Raw genomic sequence first — 21,370 nt, 5'->3', positions numbered from 1 at the left:
ATGCCTTCGCAGACATTTCATACAGCGTCTAGGCCGTAAAGTTAATTTTGATAATTTGTGCAGCTTTCATTTTATTCGCGTGGAAATTGTTCCAATCATGATAGGTATGTATATGTATATTGTATAAATGTTCTCAGTGCTTCATCTGGGGAGGTAGGCTAACTCGCGCACCTTCCAGTTTCATCATGGCAGAAAACCCGAATTACTTATATTAATACACGAGACTTCAACAAGCAAAGTGTTTTATCATCTTCGGAATCGGGTAAGTGGTTTACCGGGAACCGATACTGCCTAATTGCAGGTTTCACCTCTGGCACCTTCAGAGGTCTCCGATAACGCATTACGCCATGGGCAACCGTCCGACAGACAGACAGACAGACCCGAGTTTGAATAATTAATAATGTAATAAACAGCTACGTTTCATAATTTCTAAGAGATTCGTGTATAAAAGATACGTATTTAGATATCGTTATCTGGTTACATTTCGTATTTCATAAACACTTTTGATAACACTAATATGAACACCTTTGCCGATTCGGCGCTTATATCTCGGATGATAGGATTGGCGTGTGGGTAAAAATGCTGTGCTATCGAGACACACAACTTCGTGCGACAGGTGCGCGTTATTCTTCGGTTACTAAACGTGATTTCTTCCAAATTGGTGCACGTTTCAGCAGTCACGAATGGCGGTATTCGATGATTACAGACGGGCGGGTGTTATATTTACCCAAGTCTCCAGTGCCATCCGACCGCGGGAGAGCCACCGCGTTAGTGCGACAGTTAATGTATTTCCCCGTGAAAATACTTACCACCAGATTATCAGATCATACATAAGCCGGTCGTGTAAACACTTACAGTGTGGCAACTAATGGATCCCACGGGCGGTAGCATTGTGGAGCCTGAGAAACACAGACATTTTGGCTTTATTGTCATTGTTTTATTCCTGAAGTTGCAATTGTTTTTGATGACAGATGAAGGGGAAATATCATCATTTACGGTCTGAAATGTTTGCTAATCTATCTTTATTATTAATTCTGTTGGTCTTTTTCATTGGATTATAAAAACCTATTGGTGCATGAAATATAAAAGCGCTTTATTAGAGAAACTAGGGCTCAAGGGACACCATGCTCACGTGGCGAAATGCTTGACAATCTGATCATTTCAATATTAAACGCCCCCTAGTGAACATATACAGTAATTAATGACCTTGAAACTCAAATCAATCATAGAAAATGTCCTAAGAATTTTTCGCTCGATTGTGGTTATGAAATATGCATGGGCACCAATATATATGGAAATACCATGTTATTCCACTATCGTGACGCCTTCTGGTGAACATCAAAAACCAATGACCTCGAAACCAACCACAGAACATGTCACGATCTACCATTTTCATTGTGGTTGCAAACTATGCATAGGTACCAAAATGAATAAACAATACATCGTAAAAGTTAAAACCTCTTGATATCCTCATCGCACCTTTTAGGAATTCAGGCCAAAATTAAATTTTTGGGCCAAGACAATGGGCCTTTGCGGGTTACGTCTACTTATGAAGCGACAAGATAATTGATCCAAGTGTCATCAAAATTTCCCCCGAAAACTTCTAACCTTGAGTATATCAAGACAATCGATTGAAGCGTCTTCAAAACTTCCCGTTTGTTAGCTGGACTCTTGATGTACAGCCAGTGATGTTTTTTTTCAAAATATCTCAGTTCACTGCTTAAATATGGAAATCAAGTTGAATTTGGCATTCTATATAGTTAATTGCCGTTGATGAATCTAATATTTCACAATAGTTCATTAACTATACATTTATTAACTATCAACTTTAATGCATACGACTCGTGTCTACAGTATGCCCATTTCATCTCAATGTCTGGTAGAGGATTGAACAGGTGATTACCACATCGGCGTTTCAATGAAATCCAATTACTTTTTATTGGCTGCTTGATTCATTCGAGTTGCCTGATTGCGAAGTTGGTCGGAATTATATTATACTTGACGCGACGACGAGCAGAAAAATAACGGCTGCATCTTAAAGCGTGAGAGTCGATGTGGTAGATGCGTATTCTTTACCCATTTCAAGGAACCTTAATGAACCAAGAAACAAGAAACTGACACGAAATTTCTGTTCCATTTTTAAGACTCGGAACATTCGGGGTCTATAGTTCGAACGAATTTAGTATTCTATGAATATATATAAAATGAAATAACTCGATTTTTAATCTTTTTCTTTAAGAAACAAGATAGAATAGAATGATGAACAAAATCCCAAACCAATGGACGGCAATCTTTTTGTTTGCTTCTTTTGAACTTTAAGGCATTTTTCTTCCTTAGCACGAAAGCACGCGCGCAGTTCTTTTTAAGTGTATCTCGTATTACAGAAACTTTCTTGACGAAAACTTGGATGATATCAGATTTGTAATGGAAGAAAGATAACAGGCATTTCCTTTATCTCACGAAATAGCCTACGTAATTGGAAACGAGAACTTGATTGGCTCACATTGACTCGCGTTACCACTGCACGTAACGGTGTTTTTTTTTATCTTGCGGTATCTGGAAATTATGTTCAACGAGGGAATATCTGAATTCTGTAAAAAAAAGTTATTTGTAGTGCTTTTACGAATGTAGTGCTTTATCATGTTATCTAATTGGTGAATTATGAACAATAATGATACTGGTAATGATAAAACAAATCTTTGATACAAATTTACGCCTAGTGCAAGCTTAGCATTTCTGATCTTTCAAAAGTCTCAGATGTCATAGTTGATACAAAATCTTTTCTGTTATCTATTTTTTTCTTTTTCGCGTGATTTGTGGTATAATCGGCATCTGAGGAATATACTCTAACACCCGTTGAGGGTCATAAAAAACCATTTAACGTAAACGTTTTTTGACATGGAATTCGCATTGGACTTATTTTGCCCAACGTACATTATACCATCCAATTTCTAAGCTGTCTCGGAAAACTAATACATCTGTCGCTTATAGAATCGAAAGGCAGCCTCTCCCGTTTAGTTTTTTTTTGGCATATCAGATGGCTTTGAAAAAGCACAACGGAGTTTCACGAGAGGGCATTTACATCGGGAACATCTTGACAGCGTCAGGCAACTCTATTCCATCGGCAAAGATTGAATTTCTTCACCAGCAGTTGAGCAAAAATGTCAGCTGACCAGCGACCGGAAATCGACGGATGCAATTACTGCACGTCGAATCCTCAAATCCAATTGACACGATGTTTTCCTAATTCCCCCAACATGTGAACCTGATGTCTTGTTTTCTACTTGCAGATTCCCACGCTCAACACACACGACGGATACGAGATTCGAAGCGTAAGACGCAAACGCGCCGAAAGAGACGAAGACTTTCCGAAGATGAAGACTTTGCACATACTCACTTACGTACAAGGTTGATACCAGTAGTTGCTGTGAATGAGCAGCCTAGAGAACTCTCGAAGCCGATCTGAATACGCAATGAGTCTAATTCGAATTGTCGGCTCGTAGTTCGTATCTGCACGCCGATTCATTTACTTTCGGATTTAGTTTTTCCAGTCCTTTCAACTAATTAGAAAATGACTGACACTAGCGCAAGGTTACCGGAACAGCATACGTCTGCACCTGGCATTTTCAGATCAACTACGGAATACACGAACAACAGTGCCAACGGCACAGACCCGATCCCACGATCGCAGTTTCTGGCGAATTTAGAAATCGCTGTGCAGGCGGTCATCTTTTTCCTGGCCGTTGTGGGAAACAGTATCGTGTTGATCGTGCTGTTTTTGAGAAAAAAGAAATTCAGCCGAATGCATTTGTTTATTGCCCACCTGAGTTTCGCCGATTTATTCGTCGCGTTCTTCAACGTACTCCCGCAAATGTGTTGGGATATCACCTACAGGTTTCAGGGCAATAACGCGTTTTGTAAATTTGTCAAGTACGTACAACTGGTTGCCATCTACGCTTCATCTTACGTATTGGTGATGACTGCCATCGATCGCTATTTGGCCATCTGTTATCCACTTACAACTCACACGTGGACAAGTTTCCGTACCAACCTCATGGTCACGATTATGATCGGTATCGCCTGGGGTTTGGCGTTGCTGTTTTCGTTACCACAAGTCTTTATTTTCAGCCTTACGGATGTCGGCAACGGTGTCTACGACTGTTGGGCGCATTTCGATCCCGAGTGGACAATTCCTTTGTACATAACGTCGTTTTCGTTTGCCGTGTATTTTATACCATTTATCATATTAGTGTTCACGTACGGACGAATTTGTTTAATTGTGTGGAATAGCATGGGCAAACGTGAAGTCGTGCCACCGACACCGGTTTCGATACAGTCGCAGATGTCCCGTAGTTACAGCGGCCAGTGCGAGGAAAGACTCCTTAGACGACGCAACGACGCCTCTAATCCGAGAGCACATTCTAGAAGCATGTCGAATGCTAAGGTCAAGACTGTCAAGTTGACATTGACTGTCATTATTTGTTTCCTCGTCTGTTGGGGTCCATTTTTCATCAGCCAGCTTTGGGCGGCGTGGGATGAAAATGCCCCATTTACCGGTAAGTTTTGCATCATACCAAAAACTCGTCTATCGCCACAAACAGAACAGTCCAGAATTCCAGACAGTCCACCTCTCGAAATGGCTAGTGTAAACATATATCATATTCCTAATAGGTTATCTTTCAAAAATATTTATGAGCATAATTTTTTCTCAAAAATCTATCCGAACTTAGTAAATAAAACATGGTGCACGTCATCTTCTTTATTATCCTGACTATTTTCTTCATGATCCGAAACTTTTGCGATAAAACGCATCGGTTTCTCATTAATAATACACGCGTACCGCACTGTGTGGAAATGTCATCAATGTCTTTACTAATTAATTAACGTTCACGGAAGTCATGTCCCCCGGCAAAATTGGCTCTTAATATTTTTCATTATCCGGCTGTAGATATTTATTATTAGAAAGGTGCAGAACATTAGGTCAGTCCTATAGAATACGAAGATATGTCTTGCTTGTGTTCTAGTTAGAAAATATGTCATAGAAACTATTGAAAATTTTGCTCTCGTAGTATCATATCCCATCGGACAAATCCCTTCGTTGACATTTATCCAGGACTACCGTTGAATTATTTCGAATACTAACGTAATCGAACGTATTCGTACTGTTGACGAATGAGGTGGTTGACTTCATCGAATATCAAGTGATTTGCCATTGTGGGCCCATACGTTTCCAGACTGATCCGATTTGCATAAATTCAATGAAACCGTTTACTCAAATCTGACGGAACTGAATTTGTATTCACGTCGGATTGTTTGGTTTTATTCTAATTCAATAAGAAACGGAAATTAGATTCTTTGGTTTGAATTAAGATGTCCTCGTGGACCGTTAACGGCATTAAGTACACACTCCCGTGGTTTGACTAAAGAATGCTTGTATAAACTGGATTAAAAGATGGTTTGTGAGACTGATACATATACAAATGATCTTCTCAAAATAGGTTCCGTAAATCTAAACGTTATCAACGTTTAGATTCTAAAGACTATGTCGGCTAGATTTCATTTCAGCTGAGCAGAACAAATAGAAAAATCCATGATATTCAATTTTGATAAATGCCACTTCAAATCGATAAGAATTCATTTCAAATTCATTGCAAATGTTCCCATAATTCAACTTATACTATCTACAACTTAGCGCTCATTTACAACTTCCAAGACTCATTTTTATATCGAAAATTATGTTACAGCGTGGCCAATAGATTTATCTTTTCCTTATTTTCTTTCTTTTTGAATAATTTCTATGTGATTTTTTAAGTATTCCTACGCATGAATGGCATCACCACGAATACATGAATACTTTACACAAATTTAGATATTTGATAAATGCGCAGCACAAATGAACCGCTTTTCATTTTTGCCCTAGATCTTTTTTCTATTCTTTCCAATCAAATATCTCTTTCCAGAGTGCTATTTGCAAAGGAATATCTAACTGTGTAAATGTCCCGGTAGTCAATCGCATGATTTAACTCCGTAAAACCCAATCAAGAAAATTTAGACATATGTGTAAACTAAATTATTAATCTTATTTACAACGCAAAACGTAATATAACGCAATATAAGAGCCACTGCAACACAGATTAAGATATATATTTTGAAGAATTCAACCAGCTCATTAAGCATTGTCTCTTAAATTCTTTTGAATATTGTGAATAATACCGTATGTCTACTGATCTTTGTGCGGTTTTTTAGTGGGTTAATTTGCTTGTGTATATGCGCGCAATGCGAAAATGATCTTTGGTGGTTTGATTTATTGATAACGCATTGTGGTATAATCGTTGTCTTATGTCGTTCTCTTTCTTTCCGACTCCCTGCAGAGCCGGGCATGGCAATTGTCATGCTTCTGGCGAGCCTCAATAGCTGTACGAATCCCTGGATATATATGGTATACGCCGACACGCTCTGCCTCCAGCGTCCGCCCAAATATCGGCATAACTCTTCAATCATAAGTGCAAACGCTATCAATAATTGCAGGTATAGTTCCCTTTCTTAAAACCGGCCTGAAAAACCAATTCCCCGATGCAAATGCGGCATTATTCTAGCGACAACTGATTACCACGTGGCCATCATTAGCTATTTAAATCGGAATTAATTTTCTGCGTTAACCCGCCGTACCGTCCGTTAGATCCACTCGAAAAGGGGTTCATCATTCCGGTTGATCATGGAAAACCTCTTGCGCTTCCTATGATCGGTTCGGCTTATATCCAAAGAAAATAATGATAGCCATATACTTGGTTCATACTGATCATGATCGTGAAGAAAGTTCATGCTTGCTTATTTCCCAACCTTTACCAATAGTTTATGTATTGGACCGATTTCTGTCAATGTGACAACGCCAGACATTCACCTCGAAGACTCTATATCATACCTCTGGTTTTATGAAACGTCTGGCCATAAATTTACGCTCGAGAAGGGTTCAATAAGTTTACGTTCGAGAAGGGTTAAAAATGAAAGTGGTATTCTGTATCCAGTTGCGAATAATGCCGTTTGACATCCTCCTGTGGCTTGAGCGAACATTTAATTGCCAAACGCATGCTTAAGCGTTATCTTTCTCTACTGCATCTGACAGCTCCCCTTCTCTACACAAGAGCCTGTATTCGTGATCTTTCGTAAATTAATTCAGTGTTTCCCTCCCTGCAACTAACTAACCCAACTCATTTCCACCGGCATTTCAATGCGACTTACTTTGCAACAGCAAACCCGATTTTTATATTTCTTAGAAAAATTCGTTTTGATTCGATGACAAGGTATATATGCCTACTGAAAAGACATTCGGTAACTGCGAAGAAATTCGTTCAGGCACTTTTTAGCATAAAATTGTTCTTTACCTGGCGTTTAGCAAATGGACAAATCAAAACAGAACAACGATTGATAGGAAACAATTTCGAACATCAATAGTACCATTTGATGATGCAACATAGTTTGAACGTAGGTTCATCCATTAAAAGTCTATATCATTTTCGGAGCAAGTCGTATTGAAATGACGATATGAATAACTTTTTTTCATGAATGTTACTTTTTGACCTAACCAACGCACTTCATCTCTTAATCTGTGTTTCAATTTTTTCCTGCGCTTTTCGCCTTTTTGCTTATCGTACCGTTCAACTGCTGGCTACTCATGACCGACATATCTGAGCTTACTGATTGGCTTATTGATCTTGACCTTTCTTTTGATAGATTTTCAGCTAATTTCAAATAATGGAATAACAATACGTCAATATTTCTTGTACTCATATTGTCTTTGTATCGTCTTCAGTTTGTTACAATTAACCAACTTATGAAGTTATCAACGCTGATATCTTCTGATCAGGCCCACTAGCTAGGCGAACTTGCGTTTTCTTAATTTGTCAACTAGTGGTCGGAACTAATATGTCAACGCACTATAGTTCGGTCTTAATGCATTTCACAGTGTCGGCCATCTTGGAATAAGGTCAGAGTGCCCAATCCTGTCGTCGACTATTTCCGGACCACAATTCCGACTAACCGACGTTCGGTTTCACTCAGTTCGCAAATAGTCGACTAATCCCGATACTATGGTGGCTGATAAGGGCCATAGCGTAAAATTCCTGGTATGTAAATGAGGGCGCCAGAACGCCAGAACGCCAAAACGAAAAAAAACGTCCAATTTTCTCTAAAAGTTCGTTTTGGCGCGCCAAAACAAAGAAAATTCCGTTTTGGCGCCCCCGCCAAAACGAACTTTCATTTTGGCGCCCCCGCCAAAACGAACTTTCGTTTTGGCGCCCCCACCAAAACAACGAATAACGTCCAATTTTCTCTAAAAGTTCGTTTTGGCGCGCCAAAACAAAGAAAATTCCGTTTTGGCGCCCCCGCCAAAACGAACTTTCATTTTGGCGCCCCCGCCAAAACAACGAAAAACGTCGAAATTTCTCTAAAAGTTCGTTTTGGCGCGCCAAAACGGAGAATATTCCGTTTTGGCGCCCCCGCCAAAACGAACTTTCATTTTAGCGCCCCCGCCAAAACGAACTTTCGTTTTGGCGCCCCCGCCAAAACAACGAAAAACGTCCAATTTTCTCTGAAAGTTCGTTTTGGCGCGCCAAAACAACGAATATTCCGTTTTGGCGCCCCCGCCAAAACGAACTTTCGTTTTGGCGCCCCCGCCAATACGAACTTTAAACCACGTAAAATAATTCTATATATACGTAAAATATTTTCATTTATGCAAATTTATGCAAATTACACACAAGATCAACGCGCCAATTTGAAAAATAATTTTACTGTGGTTGAATGCTTGTTTTGGCGTGGGCGCCAAAACGGAAATAACCGCGCCAAAACGAACTTTTCTTTGTTTTGGCGCGCCAAAACGAACTTTCAGAGAAATTTCGACGTTTTTCGTTGTTTTGGCGGGGGTGCCAAAACGAAAGTTCGGTTTGGCGGGGGCGCCAAAATGAAAGTTCGTTTTGGCGGGGGCGCCAAAACGGAATATTCTCCGTTTTGGCGCGCCAAAACGAACTTTTAGAGAAATTTCGACGTTTTTCGTTGTTTTGGCGGGGGCGCCAAAACGAAAGTTCGTTTTGGCGGGGGCGCCAAAATGAAAGTTCGTTTTGGCGGGGGCGCCAAAACGGAATTTTCTTTGTTTTGGCGCGCCAAAACGAACTTTTAGAGAAAATTGGACGTTTTTTTTCGTTTTGGCGTTCTGGCGTTCTGGCGCCCTCATTTACATACCAGGAATTTTACGCTATGGCCCTTATCAGCCACCATACGATACCCGAAGTTCGCCCTGACTGCGGCCATTTTGATTAATACCCATTGATAAGACAAAATGGTCTAAAGCATGCGCCCAAGATAGTACCCCACTTTAATGCTAACGTTTTTTACATCGTTGTAAGAAATGAAAAGATTAGTCCATCCTTGCAGCAGATTCTCCGTTGTATCGACCTTGCAGCCTTCTCCTTTATTCGCCGCATTCGTTGAAAAAATCCATGCAGCTGCGCTCAATTATGTCTCGCAAAACAAAGTAGATTCTTTAAGTATAATAGACGTACTTAATAAATTAATACATTCAGAATTTTAATGGTCGATGTTATAATAAATGTTCGGTATTCTCAGATATCAAATTTCTATCACACAATTAACTTTAATCATCTCTCGTCGTTATTTCTAGGCAACACGATGACAATCCTGGTGTTATTGGCAAGCCTCAATAGCTGTACAAATCCGTGGATTTACTTGGCATTCACAGACAATATCTGTCGACAGCTGAGGCGTTTCAGGCCCGGTTCGGCTTCTCCCTACTCGCTCGATTCGCGCACGTCATCAACTCGGATCGGCAACTCGACCGTGCTCCATACGGAACTTTCCACTAACTCGATCCCGCTTCGCGCGAATTCTTCACCGAAAGCCAACGGCGATTGGGCCAATCACCAAAACGAAATGTACGTGAGACTTTTGAAAAAGTCCGACACCGAAAAATCTAGTAGCGTCGTGTAGCTATGCCGCTCTATACCTGTCAATTGAAATTATTGCCAAAATCAGAAGATGGTGTACTGTCCTCTGGAGTTGTTGGGCATTCGTCATTTGGACAATTACATCTTACTGTAAATATGATAAATACATACATAATCCTGTTATCATTCTCTTAAACTTGGCGACGGCATTTGCAAATTCGAGTTATTGTATGTGTGCCTAACGATTACGAGGATAAACTCCCCATTGATGATAATGGCTGTAAATTTCTGAGATTTCGCCTGATCGCATATATTGAATCAGCTGGCATTCATCTCAATGATTATATTACAACCCTTGACTGTTCAAATTAATTCGTCTGATCAAATTGTTCTGCATATTAGCCATCTTCACCAGTGAATTGGAATGGGTCAAATTGCATCACCTGTACAATCAGTGAGACGGGAGTTTATCTTGAGGTGATCTTTGGATCATTTTGAAATAATCCGACACCTATATTAAGACCTGAAGTGTAAATATATACTGTTCAAATTCTGCGAAGTTGAAGAAATTAATGATCGTATTGATCTTAAAATCGTTCGCACTTTTAAAGGAAGAACAATCCAAAACATGATGAAAATGCTGAAGATTGATATTTTTGGACTGTCGATAATGCTTTCTATACATTTGCTGAGGTCTCTATACGTGTACCTATAATCTAGGCCTAATGTGAGACGGTACACGTTATCAAATGTGAAATTCATGTCGAATTCTAAGAGGTTGCACATCTGATATGTGGAATTTGTATATACATGTTTGCAGCATTAGAACAGTGTCGTGTAACGATTCGAACACGCCCAGCAATCAACGCGCTGCAACCGATACAACAATAACTACATGGATGTAAGATTACCAAGCAGTGACAAGTGTTCCGGTAGTATGGATTCATTCATTGGAATGAGCTTGTCAACTGACACTATACATGCATGAAAATTAATTGGCAAATCTGAGTAATATAATGTCGAAGACCTATTCATCTGAACCTTGATCTTATAGCACTTCAATGAATAGATGCACGATTTATGGCTAAATTTCCATTTCCAGAAATATTCAATTTTTTCCATAGCTCAATCGGATTTGCCACTTTCGAAACTTCACAATCCAGATGTTTTCTTTGCCTATCGTACCTTTGGAATGTGAACTTTTGAAATTGTTCATATTTCTCTTAATATCCTGTTGCCTAACATTTATAAAACAGGAACGGAATGACGTGGAATCTCTATAAATGGTCGTGACCACTTTTTCAGTACGGTATCAGTTCAAGTGTTGTTTGTTTCTCTGTTAACTGTCCATCGTTGTGTCGAATTCTGCCTTGACTAACTTCTATCGAAATTGGATCTTATCGGAATTGAATTAAAAGATATTTTCATGATTATTTTCGGGTGTTGTAGCTCACCCATGACAATAAATGGTAGCTACAATTCACAGGAAATGATGATGGTCTAACTCTTTTGCGAGCATTAGTTATTGTACATTGAAATTATTCAAATCATCTATAGGATGAAAAAAAATAAAATTAGGCCTATTTAATCAAAATCCGTCGAGGAGCCGTGCTAAACTGGTGTAGCATAAGTACAACAATACAACAATAGCACCTATAGGTTGACTAGTTTATTTGACGCACGCGCTTTCGCTACTTGTGTATAGTAATTGCATGAGGTGAATGAATGATGAAGTTACTTAAGAGCGAAAGCTCGTGCGTCAAATAAACTAGTTAACCTATAAAGTGCTATTCGTCTCGTTGTAATGACTGATTGGTGGCAGATTCGGGTATAAATCCGAAGGTTTTTTAAAACGCCTTTGACAACACACAGTTGTCGGTTTGATTAGTTTTTCTTAACATGCATTCCCAGCCCTTTTCATCCATCCATTCGATAAAGGCAAATATCCGCACGAAAAGAATTCCTATGAAATACGTGTTCGTTTTTAGAGGTCTAAAAAAAGTTTATGTTGTTATCGTTCAATACATATTATGATTGTTGAAATATTGACAAGAGCAAAAGACATGACCTGTGTTCACATTGTGAACATGGGTCTCCACTTAGGCAACCCGAGACCCGTTTTTTTTTTATTATTTAGTACAACCGATATTGTGTCCAATATCGAATGGTTTCGAGGGGTTTTACGTCAAACATTATTTGCAGTCTTCCCGCACAGCGAAATTTACTGGTCGGTGGTGTGTTTTTGCTGGCGAGTCAGATTCGACGGAGAATATATCGGGTTGTGTAACATGCTCCAGGAAATAAGCGAACATGCAGCTATAGGAAAGCTAAATCCGGAAATATCTTTAAAAAAACGTTATCTTTGAGACAATGTACATAGACTTCTATCGTGTCATAGCTTCTGACCATGGATGTATAAACTCGTTTATGCGTCCATGTTCTGACAAATTGTTAATTTGGTTACCATTTGCTCTACGTTCTAGGACTATTGCAGCACCCATATAGTTTCTACAACTTTTTAAACCCAATCGAATTGCTAAACAAACTCCATCGATAAAACTCTCAAAGCTTCTATTTTTCAATAAAAACGATTTGAAAATCATTCTTTCCATAATTAAGTGAAACAGTCCACATTTGTAAATAGGCCATTTGTTTAACTGTATCACAGATTCATGATGGTGAAATACGGTGATAGTGATATATATATATTATTGATTGATGGATATTATCGTTGTGTTTATTTGTCAATGAAATTGTTGTTTGATCGTTAAAATTGTGTTAATCGTCATTATGAAAACTCATATAATATTGAATAAACTGTGATTCACGTGAGGTATTCACTTTCGGCGGCCGTTTGTCATTATTTCATAAGATGTTATCATTTATTTCGCTTTGACGATGGGTCTCATTAAAGAATCTTGTTGATGTGAAGATGGACATAACATGCAATTCGGCATTTATCGGTTACCACTTATCCGCAAAAAGTTTGAGCCTTTTTAACATGTGAAATAAGTGGCTAACTCGGTACAATATCATATTCTAACGTCATTGAAAGGACACTGCAAATCCGATTCCCAAACATTGATTATAGCATTATAATAGTTTTAGCCTCGAGAGATTATTGTTAAGAAACGTTGGTAGACACGCTTGGCTATTTTCCATCGATGAATCCGAATTCTATAATAAATGAAGCAGCTAATGAACTAAAGGATTACCGAACAATGATGATATGTAAGTAATAATCATATTTGACATCGTCATTCAGGTCGACAGTCAAAACGTCTCGAATCCAATATACCTGTCAGTACAAGGTATCTGGAATTATCATGATGATCAGTTGAACTACGGTGTACTTTAAATTAGAACGTTCCAGATGACATGTATCGATATCAAATCTATAGAATTAATTAAAACGCCAGCAACACGAGAAGTTATTGCCAGTCAACATTTGATCGGCTCGAGTACTGGTGTTTACCAATCATAAAGCGCTCCAACGACACGATCTTTGAATAGGTAAAATGTTTGCTCCTATTGGTGTTTATCAATCACGCGAGTATATGTAATTACATACCCCGATGGATGGAAGTTCTGTGGGCTGGGCCCCTATATATAGAAAAGCTTCATCTGGTCGGTGACTGAAACGTATTTTTGATGGAAACTGAAAGTAGAACAATTTCGATGCAGTGACCTGGATCCATATCTTCTACCCAATCATCTTTTCCCGAAATTTTTAGCAACATGCATAGAATTCTGAACAGCGGCTTTATTTTGACGGATACGTTTTTTGAACGATAAGCAGAGGTTACAAGTGGATTCCTCTCACAAATTGCGTCTTCTTGGATGGTAAAATGTAGCGAACTTGTTTGAGCGATTTCGCAGTTGGCGGCAACATCAAAATGCCGGAGGGCTTTGGTGAACTGTGAACAGAGCAGCTCTCAAAACAAGAAATGAAAAACATGATTTTTCTCACCTTCATCTTTATTTCATATTTGATCTTTTGAAAGTACAATGTACAGTACACACGTGTTCAGCAATAGACTAGAGTCAACAAAATAAATTTGTCCATTGAAAAATTTGAACTTAAAACGCAAGTGTTTTTTTTTTGTTCGGTCATCGATGTCCAGACAAAATTTACTCAAATATCATTTTATACGAGTTACAGGGCAGAATATAAGGCACAAAGAAAGCTGAGGACATTTTACAACTAAACATTCATTCAAATACACAAATCCTGTGTATTTGACCATCAGTAATGCTGCATTTTCAGCACACATTCTACACATAGATGCGACCAAATATATTGAAATCATACATTGTATTCATAGTTTTGATGGAATTCATCATATTTTTCACATATCTGAACAGTTTCCGACAACTGTATAATAGCACCATTGGGCGTAAAATATCGCAGATACAATATTCTTCCTTCTGTCATACACAAATCAAACGAGTCTGTAGTGTAAGCAAACAATTTCGATTCATTATTTCACGAAAGGAACTGAATGCTTGTAAGCCTAATTCCTGCTTGAACTTAAAATGTTTTCGATGAACGGAATTGAATAAAGTTTAAGTTTCCGGATTGTGGGAGCTATCGTTGTTTGAAACAATTTCATCCGGTTGGACGCATTTCCACAGTCCATAGGTTTTACCGACCTCCGTCTGCCATAGTCGTAACGTTCCGTCCTCGCTACCGCTGGCGTACAGCTCACCGTCGGGTGAAAAACGAACGCAGTGCACCGGTCCGAAATGCCCTTTGAAAGATTCTGAAATTCGCACAAACACAATGAGAAGATCCAGAGATCATTGTTATAGGTAAGAACTACTATCTCACTAAGTCTATTTCTAATACAATTATGTAGGCAATTAACCAGCGGGTTTGAAAAATCAAAACTTACCTAATTCAAGCCCGCTGTTGTAATCCATCTTGTACATTTTAAAGTCGTCTCCTCCGCAAACAAATAGTGTTTTACTAGGATTTAATGATGCCGAGTTCACCTGAGTTGGTACCTCGCATTGCTTGATTTTTTCTAATCTGAAAAATTACACAAAATAATTATAATCCTACATTTCAAACAATTGATTCCAATTCTTTTCATTAGAGTACTCACTTGTCAATATCGAAGAAACAGACTTTATTTCCGGCAGTTGAGACCAAAATCGATCCATCGTTTGAGAGCTCTAAACTGCTCGGGTTGTCGGCCAACTCAATTTTACGCACTTCCTCCTGATTGTGGATATCCCAAACTCTTATGGTTTTATCATCTGATGCGCTTATGATTTTTTGTCCGTCTTTTGTGTACAAAACCTGTCGGATGTGTGACGTATGCCCACTGAATTCCTTAGGAGCTTAAATTCACAAATCGAAAAAAATATGAAATAAGGATTTCCATTTCAGTTGACACAAATGACTAACAGGAAATGAGGACTGTATTAAATCAATTATTTCCCATGGTATAATATTAAGAGTTTTAGTTTTTGAGATTCAGCGTAAATTACCAACCAGAATCGGGTTTTTCGAGATCAAATATCCGAAGTAATTTTTCGTTGCTTCCAGTCAGGAGCTGGCTTCCATCCGGCGAAAAGTCCACAGACTTGACAATGTGCTTATGATTGAAAGTGTGCAGTTCATCACCCTTGAGAGCATCCCACAGTTTTCTATGCAAACAAGAACACAGCATGTTATTATCTTGCTATATTCCCATGTAAATAACAATTACCGGTACTGATTTCTATTCATTCAAAATTGGCAGTAACACCTAAATAATATATGGTTGATATCATCCTTTGCATCAAATAAGTAAACAATTTGTCATTCCTGTATGCTTTGAATTTTTTTTCAGGAAATGGATATCATGCCCACTAGCATCATTTTAGTAAAGGCAATATGACAAATTAGGGTTAGGATCTAGAGGGTTAGGATAAGGGTGAGAAGACTGAGGGTTTAGGATTAGGTTTGATGCTATACATGTACATTCAGCAGATTGCAATGAGCCACGGTAGGCTAATGGAAAGACGCTGTGCTTGCAAATGCTGGCTAAGATTCGAATCGTGAATTATCTGCACTTAACTCGATGCTCAAATTTCTGCACCACTTCAGTGCACACGTGCAATGAGAATGAGCCAATTAGAACAAATTACCAGCGTTATAATGTCAACTAGAATAATGCTGAGTCAACAAAATATCAACATTGTTTTTTAAACTTATTTGAGATTCTTACGCAGAAAAGTCAGCAGCTCCAGTAGCAGCTTTGGTTGCATCTCGGTTTAATGTTGCACTCCACACAGCTCCTTTATGACCTTCGAATGTACCAAGCCAATCTCCAGTGTCTCCTTGCCTGAGCATCGGTTTCCCATCTATATAATAAAGAATGTGACTGATTCATTGTGGTCATTATATATCAACTACTCTCCACCTCATCTATATCTACAGGGATACTGTATCTGAACTGATATACTATTGAAGAATTTGAATTATAAAATATGTATAAGTTTTAATAACAAACTACACCAGCTAGATTTACAACAAAATATACAACAGTACAGATATCATTATAAATGGAGTGGTGGGTGAGAAGAGGGGGAGGGTGAGAAGTGGGGGAGGGTGAGAAGAGGGTGAGGGTTCGGTTAAGGGCAAGAGTAAGGGTAAGGTTGAGTGTACTATATGCATTTAAAACATTCTGTGAATATCAGGGAACCTTGGTGGACTATATCGGGGAAATGCTGCGCTAGCAATTTGAATGCCCAGTTTGAATACTGCTCTATTTTCTCTAAATCCACTAGTTCGTTGGAGCTACCGTAATAATCGAACTTTGGTCTTACACATTTCATAGTGCTGTCTATCTCCATATGACAGTAGTGTCAGTGACTGTCCGCTCTCAAGACAATTCGATGTTTACTATTTTCGGACTAACTTACTATCTATGATAATCAACTTACTAGTAACTCTGATCAGTAGGTGGATTAGTTTTTCACACACCCAACTGATTGTAAAAGGTTACCACCAACCATTAAGTAACTAACTATGATTAACCCTGTCCCTAAAGCTCGAAGTTTGACAGCTCTGATGATAGTAGTGACACCTAGTGACGAAAATGAGAACAAAAAAATACTTTGAAGGCCATTTATGACCAATGCTTACCTCTGAATACTACTGCGAATATCTATTTACGTACCTTTACATGCGCTTATCAGAAAGTAACCATTTGGCGTAACGTCACTGAAGGCTAACTGTACGACAGGACGGGTATGACCACTGCAAGTGAGCGGAGTTTGACGAATGGAAGCCATTTTCTTCTCGAGTAGACGAAGTGCTTGCATATCAAGCAATTCAATTCAATTCGGTTATGTTGATATGTAAAATAACTACACCTTTGACATTACAGTGACAAGTTTTTCCAAATCGATTACAAATGCGCTTGGATACCAGAGAAAATATCAGTAAAACATCAATAAGTAATTTGTTTCCGAATTTATAACATTTATTTACATCAAAATGAAGCACACACTAACTTCCTACATGGACACAGTTATAATTTACCAAAATTTCTGATAGTGAACTAAAAACAACTCTATTGTAAACTTGAAATAATTCAATCTAAAGGTTCAAAGGTATAATGAGTCGTTGGTTTTGCTTTAGGATTCCATTCATATTCATACGGGTATTGTTTTGGCATCTGAAATGAAAATACATCAGGGCAATGGGTTAGATATTTAAAAAATCTAAGTTTTAATTTTGATGATTTATATTCCAACATTGTTCAAAACTTACACCGGGAAAGTAGGTAGGATATAGGTCACCAAGATAATACAGGCCGGCAGAGGTCGCAATCAAAATGACGAAGAATGACATCATTACATTTCTGTAAAATAAATAATTACATTTTGCAACCAATAGACAAGAATTTGTCATCCAAATATTTCATAAGTTAATACCAGGGGCAGATCTGGGAAAATTGGAAGAAGAAGTCAAAAGAAAATGAAGGGCATTCCTTGCAGCCACACCAAAGGTCAAGAACAGGGTTCCACCATTAGGTGTTAAATATTTTAGGATCATCTAAGATGCAATTTTCGAGAAGGCAAGTGTCCAATTTGCAGTTTTCTCTAAAAGGATGATTTTTGAAGAGGCAGAGCAACACAGAAACCACCTCCAAGATCAGCCCTAGCAATACACCATCCACAAGTGAAGGGAACTTACAAAGAATATTTGTACATCTGATCATGATTAGGGTTCCAACGATCTTCTCCGATGATATCCTGATGAAGATTAAGCTGAAAAACGAAAAATTAATAGTTTAATAGAATCATTTGAGCCTATAAAAGATAAAGGACGACTGGATGGGAGTTTCTGAAGAAATATTATCAATTTATTTCTTAATGTATGAATACGACATACCGGCTCCATGAAGTTTCGTTTCATTTCTGGCATATCCCAATCATCGTTGGGCGAACGGATATCACCACCAACATATGGTAGCTTTGGGTAATCACCAAACCCAGTTCCGTCATCAGGATATGGTTCATAATCTTCGGGCAGCATTCCATACTTTTTCGCTGCGGCAGATTTTTCTTCAGGTGTCTTTGGTTCACCAGGCGTGGCTCGCCAATCCTGATTCCAATCTTAAATGTAATCAATAAGTCAGATTAACACAACTTGGGCCAAGGAGTCTCGGCGAAAAATAACAAACCTAGCTACGACACAGAATTAGAATAAACATAGAGCAGAGAGAGGATAAACCCATGCTCTCTTCTTAGCCTATACCAGGTCTCTTCTTAGCCTATACCAGGTCATTCAGAACTGAGCACAATAAAGATAAAACAATTGAGATAAAACAAAACACAATCAACAGTTATATTCGATCCAGTGCTTGCCGAACTGTACGATAAAACAATAATCATGAATTTGAATTGAATTTAGGTTGAAAGCTTATCAGCAACAGTATTAACAACAGTTGCGCAGAATTACGAATGTTGATCGACATTGATAAAATGGACAACACACTTACAAGATGCCTGACGGAGAGGAGTTGCCAAATACCCGTTTCTAGCCAACAAGGAAGCCAAGGGCAAACATTTTTTGTGGCTTCTTCGCAAAATTCGGAACACGGAAGCCATTTTCTTTTCTCGAGTATGCAGAGGCAATGCCACAGCAGACTCCACTGCCCAAAAATGAAAATCTACGACAATTAGAACGAAACGATCATACCGCTTATTCCTTTTTAAAATGTTTGGGCTGGGTTTGTTCAAAAGTGCTTAGATAGGGTAGCTCTATGAACTCTTAAAACAATGTAGATTCAATCCCTACATTCCAACCAAATTCATGATATTGCCATCATCCTTCATACATTAGACTCAGTCTTAGTCGGAACTATTGGAGTGTGAAAATGTGTCCAACTTCCAGTGATATCAGAGTTGGATAAATCATATATTTCTGTGTCACATCAAATATTTCAACCTTTCAGTTGAATGGTAGTCCAATTGATAGAATGCAACTTGAGCAGTCAACATAGAAAATCCATTGGTCCGCCAGTCCACATAAAACACATAGGCCAGAGGATATCTGGCATCTGAAGAAACTTTATCGATCATCGGAAACACCATAAAGACAAATACAAATAATTCATATAACATCGTCTATTTGAATTTCACGGTTGGTTTATTTTCTATAACTTAATATAAGCCCATATGAAATTATCGTTTTCCTCCAACACGTGGGGCCTTGGCGTGCACCTGTTTAACGGCCTTCTGTTTCGATCCCTTTGACTGGACAGCCTGCAACAAAAAAGACAATCAAAATCAGTCTAAGAATCACTATATTTTCCATTCCTTTTAAACACTTCTTTTTAATTGTAATAACAATAAGGTTTTTTTTCAACTGGATATTACCTTGGTTGTAGCTTTCTTCTGGGCAGTCTTGGCCTTATTTTTCTCCTTTGCAGCTCTAAAAACAAACAAGAGTTAAACATGAAACAAAATCAAAGTCTAAGATATCAAATGAATGGGTAGTGCGATTTTTGCAGTGGCAGATCCAGAGGGAGCACACCTAATTTTTTGGCCAACAAAACACATATTTTCGTTCAGCTGACCAATCACAGTTCAAAAACAGTCAATATTATGTCAATAATAAAAAGACACTTGGCTCAACAATTTGACACTTTTGGTTTTTAGCAAGAATATACTAGAATTTTCAAAATTCAAATCCTTGGATCCGCCCCAGTTTTAATACATAATTTTTACAATTATTATTTTAAGGTGATAATTTGTTCAATTCAATAAAATTGATGACATGCGAAAACAATATTTGACAGATGATATCGTGTTATTTTTTCAATAGATTTTAAATAATCAACAAATAGCTATATGGGTATATCATATTGCAGGGTGAACACAGTGAATGGCCGAGGGGAGTATATTTAAGGTTATCTATTACAAACCTAATAGCTTGTTCACGTTGTGCTTTACGGACTTCTGGTTTTTGGTTTCTTTTGGCCATGATGTCTGATAAGGTGGCACCAGCGATAGCTCGGTGGAATTTCACCGTTCTTCTGGTTCTTTTCTTGGTAGTCTCCTCTTGTAAACCCTTCTTGTGCTTTCGTCGGTAGAGCACAGTCCAGTTGATTTTACGTGGGTTGCGCTTCATAACGTGTGATTTTTGACATTTTCCATTGATGAAAGTATAACTCTGAAATTAAGAGATTTAAAGATACAAATTAAAACCTACTGCTCTTACTATTAGCTGCCACCAACCCAATAGTAATCATTGATATCCGACAACTTCGGTTTTCTGCCACAAATTAGAATTTCCGAGTATAATAATGTAGCGCGAACCATCAAAAAAGTCAACATTCGGGGGATATGACAGTACATAATCTAGCCTTGTCAAGACATCAAAATCTCAAAGAATGATAACAATTTAAGTAAGAGACTATCGCATCCAAAGCATTCAATGAATGAATGGTACCAAAAACAACATATAAATTTGAATTGACTCGATTGGGTTGACAGGTTTCAAACGTTTATATTGGAATATTGGTAAGTTTTATGAGCAGTAGATTTAAAAATTTACGCAGGATAAATAGATAAGTTGATTATATTTCATGTATTACCGAAATTTAGTAATCATTTCGTATGTAAAACTAACCTTTCCATCAAGTCTGATCATTCGCTTCCCATGACCGGGATAGATTTTAAACCCGCTGAACGCACACAATTCGATCCTGAAATAAGAAAATCATGACGATTTATCCTTCAATATCTTTTAAAGATAGCATTAACCATAGATATAGGCATCGATGAATCGCCGAGACGACACAAAATTGCGATTATTATTCGCAAATCTGTCCTCTACTCACTTCATGATTCCGGATATCGCTAGAAAGAACACATGAGCCCGCGGTGAATTTTTAAATAAACAA

General features: G+C 38.2%; 4 protein-coding genes across 6 annotated transcripts in view; 1 reads left to right on the top strand and 3 right to left on the bottom strand.

Annotated features, from left to right (window-relative positions):
* The window catches only part of LOC141911872 (cephalotocin receptor 1-like), a 46,739-nt gene extending 33,727 nt beyond the window's left edge, over window positions 1–13,012 (top strand). For 2 of the 3 annotated variants that reach the window (XM_074802959.1, XM_074802954.1), the window contains exons 2-4: window positions 3,291–4,556; window positions 9,677–9,947; window positions 10,780–13,012. In XM_074802959.1, coding sequence (XP_074659060.1) covers window positions 3,572–4,556; window positions 9,677–9,947; window positions 10,780–10,864 — 1,341 coding nt within the window. In that variant the 5' untranslated portion in view covers window positions 3,291–3,571 and the 3' untranslated portion in view covers window positions 10,865–13,012. Of the gene's footprint in view, window positions 1–3,290; window positions 4,557–6,371; window positions 6,529–9,676; window positions 9,948–10,779 lie in introns of those variants that run through there. The other variant, XM_074802967.1, reaches the window with a different exon arrangement.
* A 917-nt stretch (window positions 13,013–13,929) lies between these two features.
* Window positions 13,930–17,250, bottom strand: LOC141901524 (serine-threonine kinase receptor-associated protein-like). The gene is made up of 6 exons (XM_074788829.1): window positions 17,132–17,250; window positions 16,178–16,313; window positions 15,460–15,614; window positions 15,068–15,305; window positions 14,855–14,991; window positions 13,930–14,722 (listed from the first exon to the last, which is right to left on the bottom strand). The coding sequence occupies exons 1-6, from the start codon at window positions 17,244–17,246 to the stop codon at window positions 14,526–14,528; spliced, it is 978 nt and encodes a 325-aa protein (XP_074644930.1). The 5' UTR covers window positions 17,247–17,250; the 3' UTR covers window positions 13,930–14,525.
* Window positions 17,251–17,423: 173 nt separating this feature from the next.
* LOC141914721 (NADH dehydrogenase [ubiquinone] 1 beta subcomplex subunit 8, mitochondrial-like) lies at window positions 17,424–19,084 on the bottom strand. Its single transcript, XM_074805997.1, has 5 exons — window positions 18,962–19,084; window positions 18,352–18,575; window positions 18,154–18,227; window positions 17,728–17,818; window positions 17,424–17,632 (listed from the first exon to the last, which is right to left on the bottom strand). The coding sequence occupies exons 1-5, from the start codon at window positions 19,068–19,070 to the stop codon at window positions 17,549–17,551; spliced, it is 582 nt and encodes a 193-aa protein (XP_074662098.1). The 5' UTR covers window positions 19,071–19,084; the 3' UTR covers window positions 17,424–17,548.
* A 508-nt stretch (window positions 19,085–19,592) lies between these two features.
* Window positions 19,593–21,370, bottom strand: LOC141910591 (large ribosomal subunit protein eL24-like). The gene is made up of 5 exons (XM_074801286.1): window positions 21,308–21,370; window positions 21,097–21,172; window positions 20,390–20,637; window positions 19,842–19,896; window positions 19,593–19,727 (listed from the first exon to the last, which is right to left on the bottom strand). The coding sequence occupies exons 1-5, from the start codon at window positions 21,310–21,312 to the stop codon at window positions 19,647–19,649; spliced, it is 465 nt and encodes a 154-aa protein (XP_074657387.1). The 5' UTR covers window positions 21,313–21,370; the 3' UTR covers window positions 19,593–19,646.

This window comes from Tubulanus polymorphus, chromosome 1, assembly GCF_964204645.1.
Source record: "Tubulanus polymorphus chromosome 1, tnTubPoly1.2, whole genome shotgun sequence".
In the NCBI taxonomy this organism is placed as follows: domain Eukaryota; kingdom Metazoa; phylum Nemertea; class Palaeonemertea; order Tubulaniformes; family Tubulanidae; genus Tubulanus; species Tubulanus polymorphus.
The sequence above is the reverse complement of the archived record's forward strand: the minus strand, read 5'-3'. Positions and strand labels throughout refer to the sequence as shown.

Bases quoted from the DNA above. Each gene is read 5' to 3' on its own strand.
- LOC141910591 (XM_074801286.1), bottom strand. The intron at 20,638-21,096 runs GTTAGTTTTACA...TCTTAATTTCAG, and splicing joins TGATCAGACTTGATGGAAAG to AGTTATACTTTCATCAATGG. The intron at 19,728-19,841 runs GTAATATCCAGT...TTTTTGTTGCAG, and splicing joins AGAAGAAAGCTACAACCAAG to GCTGTCCAGTCAAAGGGATC.
- LOC141914721 (XM_074805997.1), bottom strand. From the start codon at position 19,070: ATGGCTTCCGTGTTCCGAATTTTGCGAAGAAGCCACAAAAAATGTTTG. The intron at 18,228-18,351 runs GTATGTCGTATT...TTCGTTTTTCAG, and splicing joins AACGAAACTTCATGGAGCCG to CTTAATCTTCATCAGGATAT. The intron at 17,819-18,153 runs GTAAGTTCCCTT...TTTATTTTACAG, and splicing joins CAGATGTACAAATATTCTTT to AAATGTAATGATGTCATTCT.
- LOC141901524 (XM_074788829.1), bottom strand. From the start codon at position 17,246: ATGGCTTCCATTCGTCAAACTCCGCTCACTTGCAGTGGTCATACCCGT. The intron at 16,314-17,131 runs GTACGTAAATAG...TTTATTATATAG, and splicing joins TCTGATAAGCGCATGTAAAG to ATGGGAAACCGATGCTCAGG. The intron at 15,306-15,459 runs GTTGGTAATTTA...TGTGAATTTAAG, and splicing joins TCTCGAAAAACCCGATTCTG to CTCCTAAGGAATTCAGTGGG.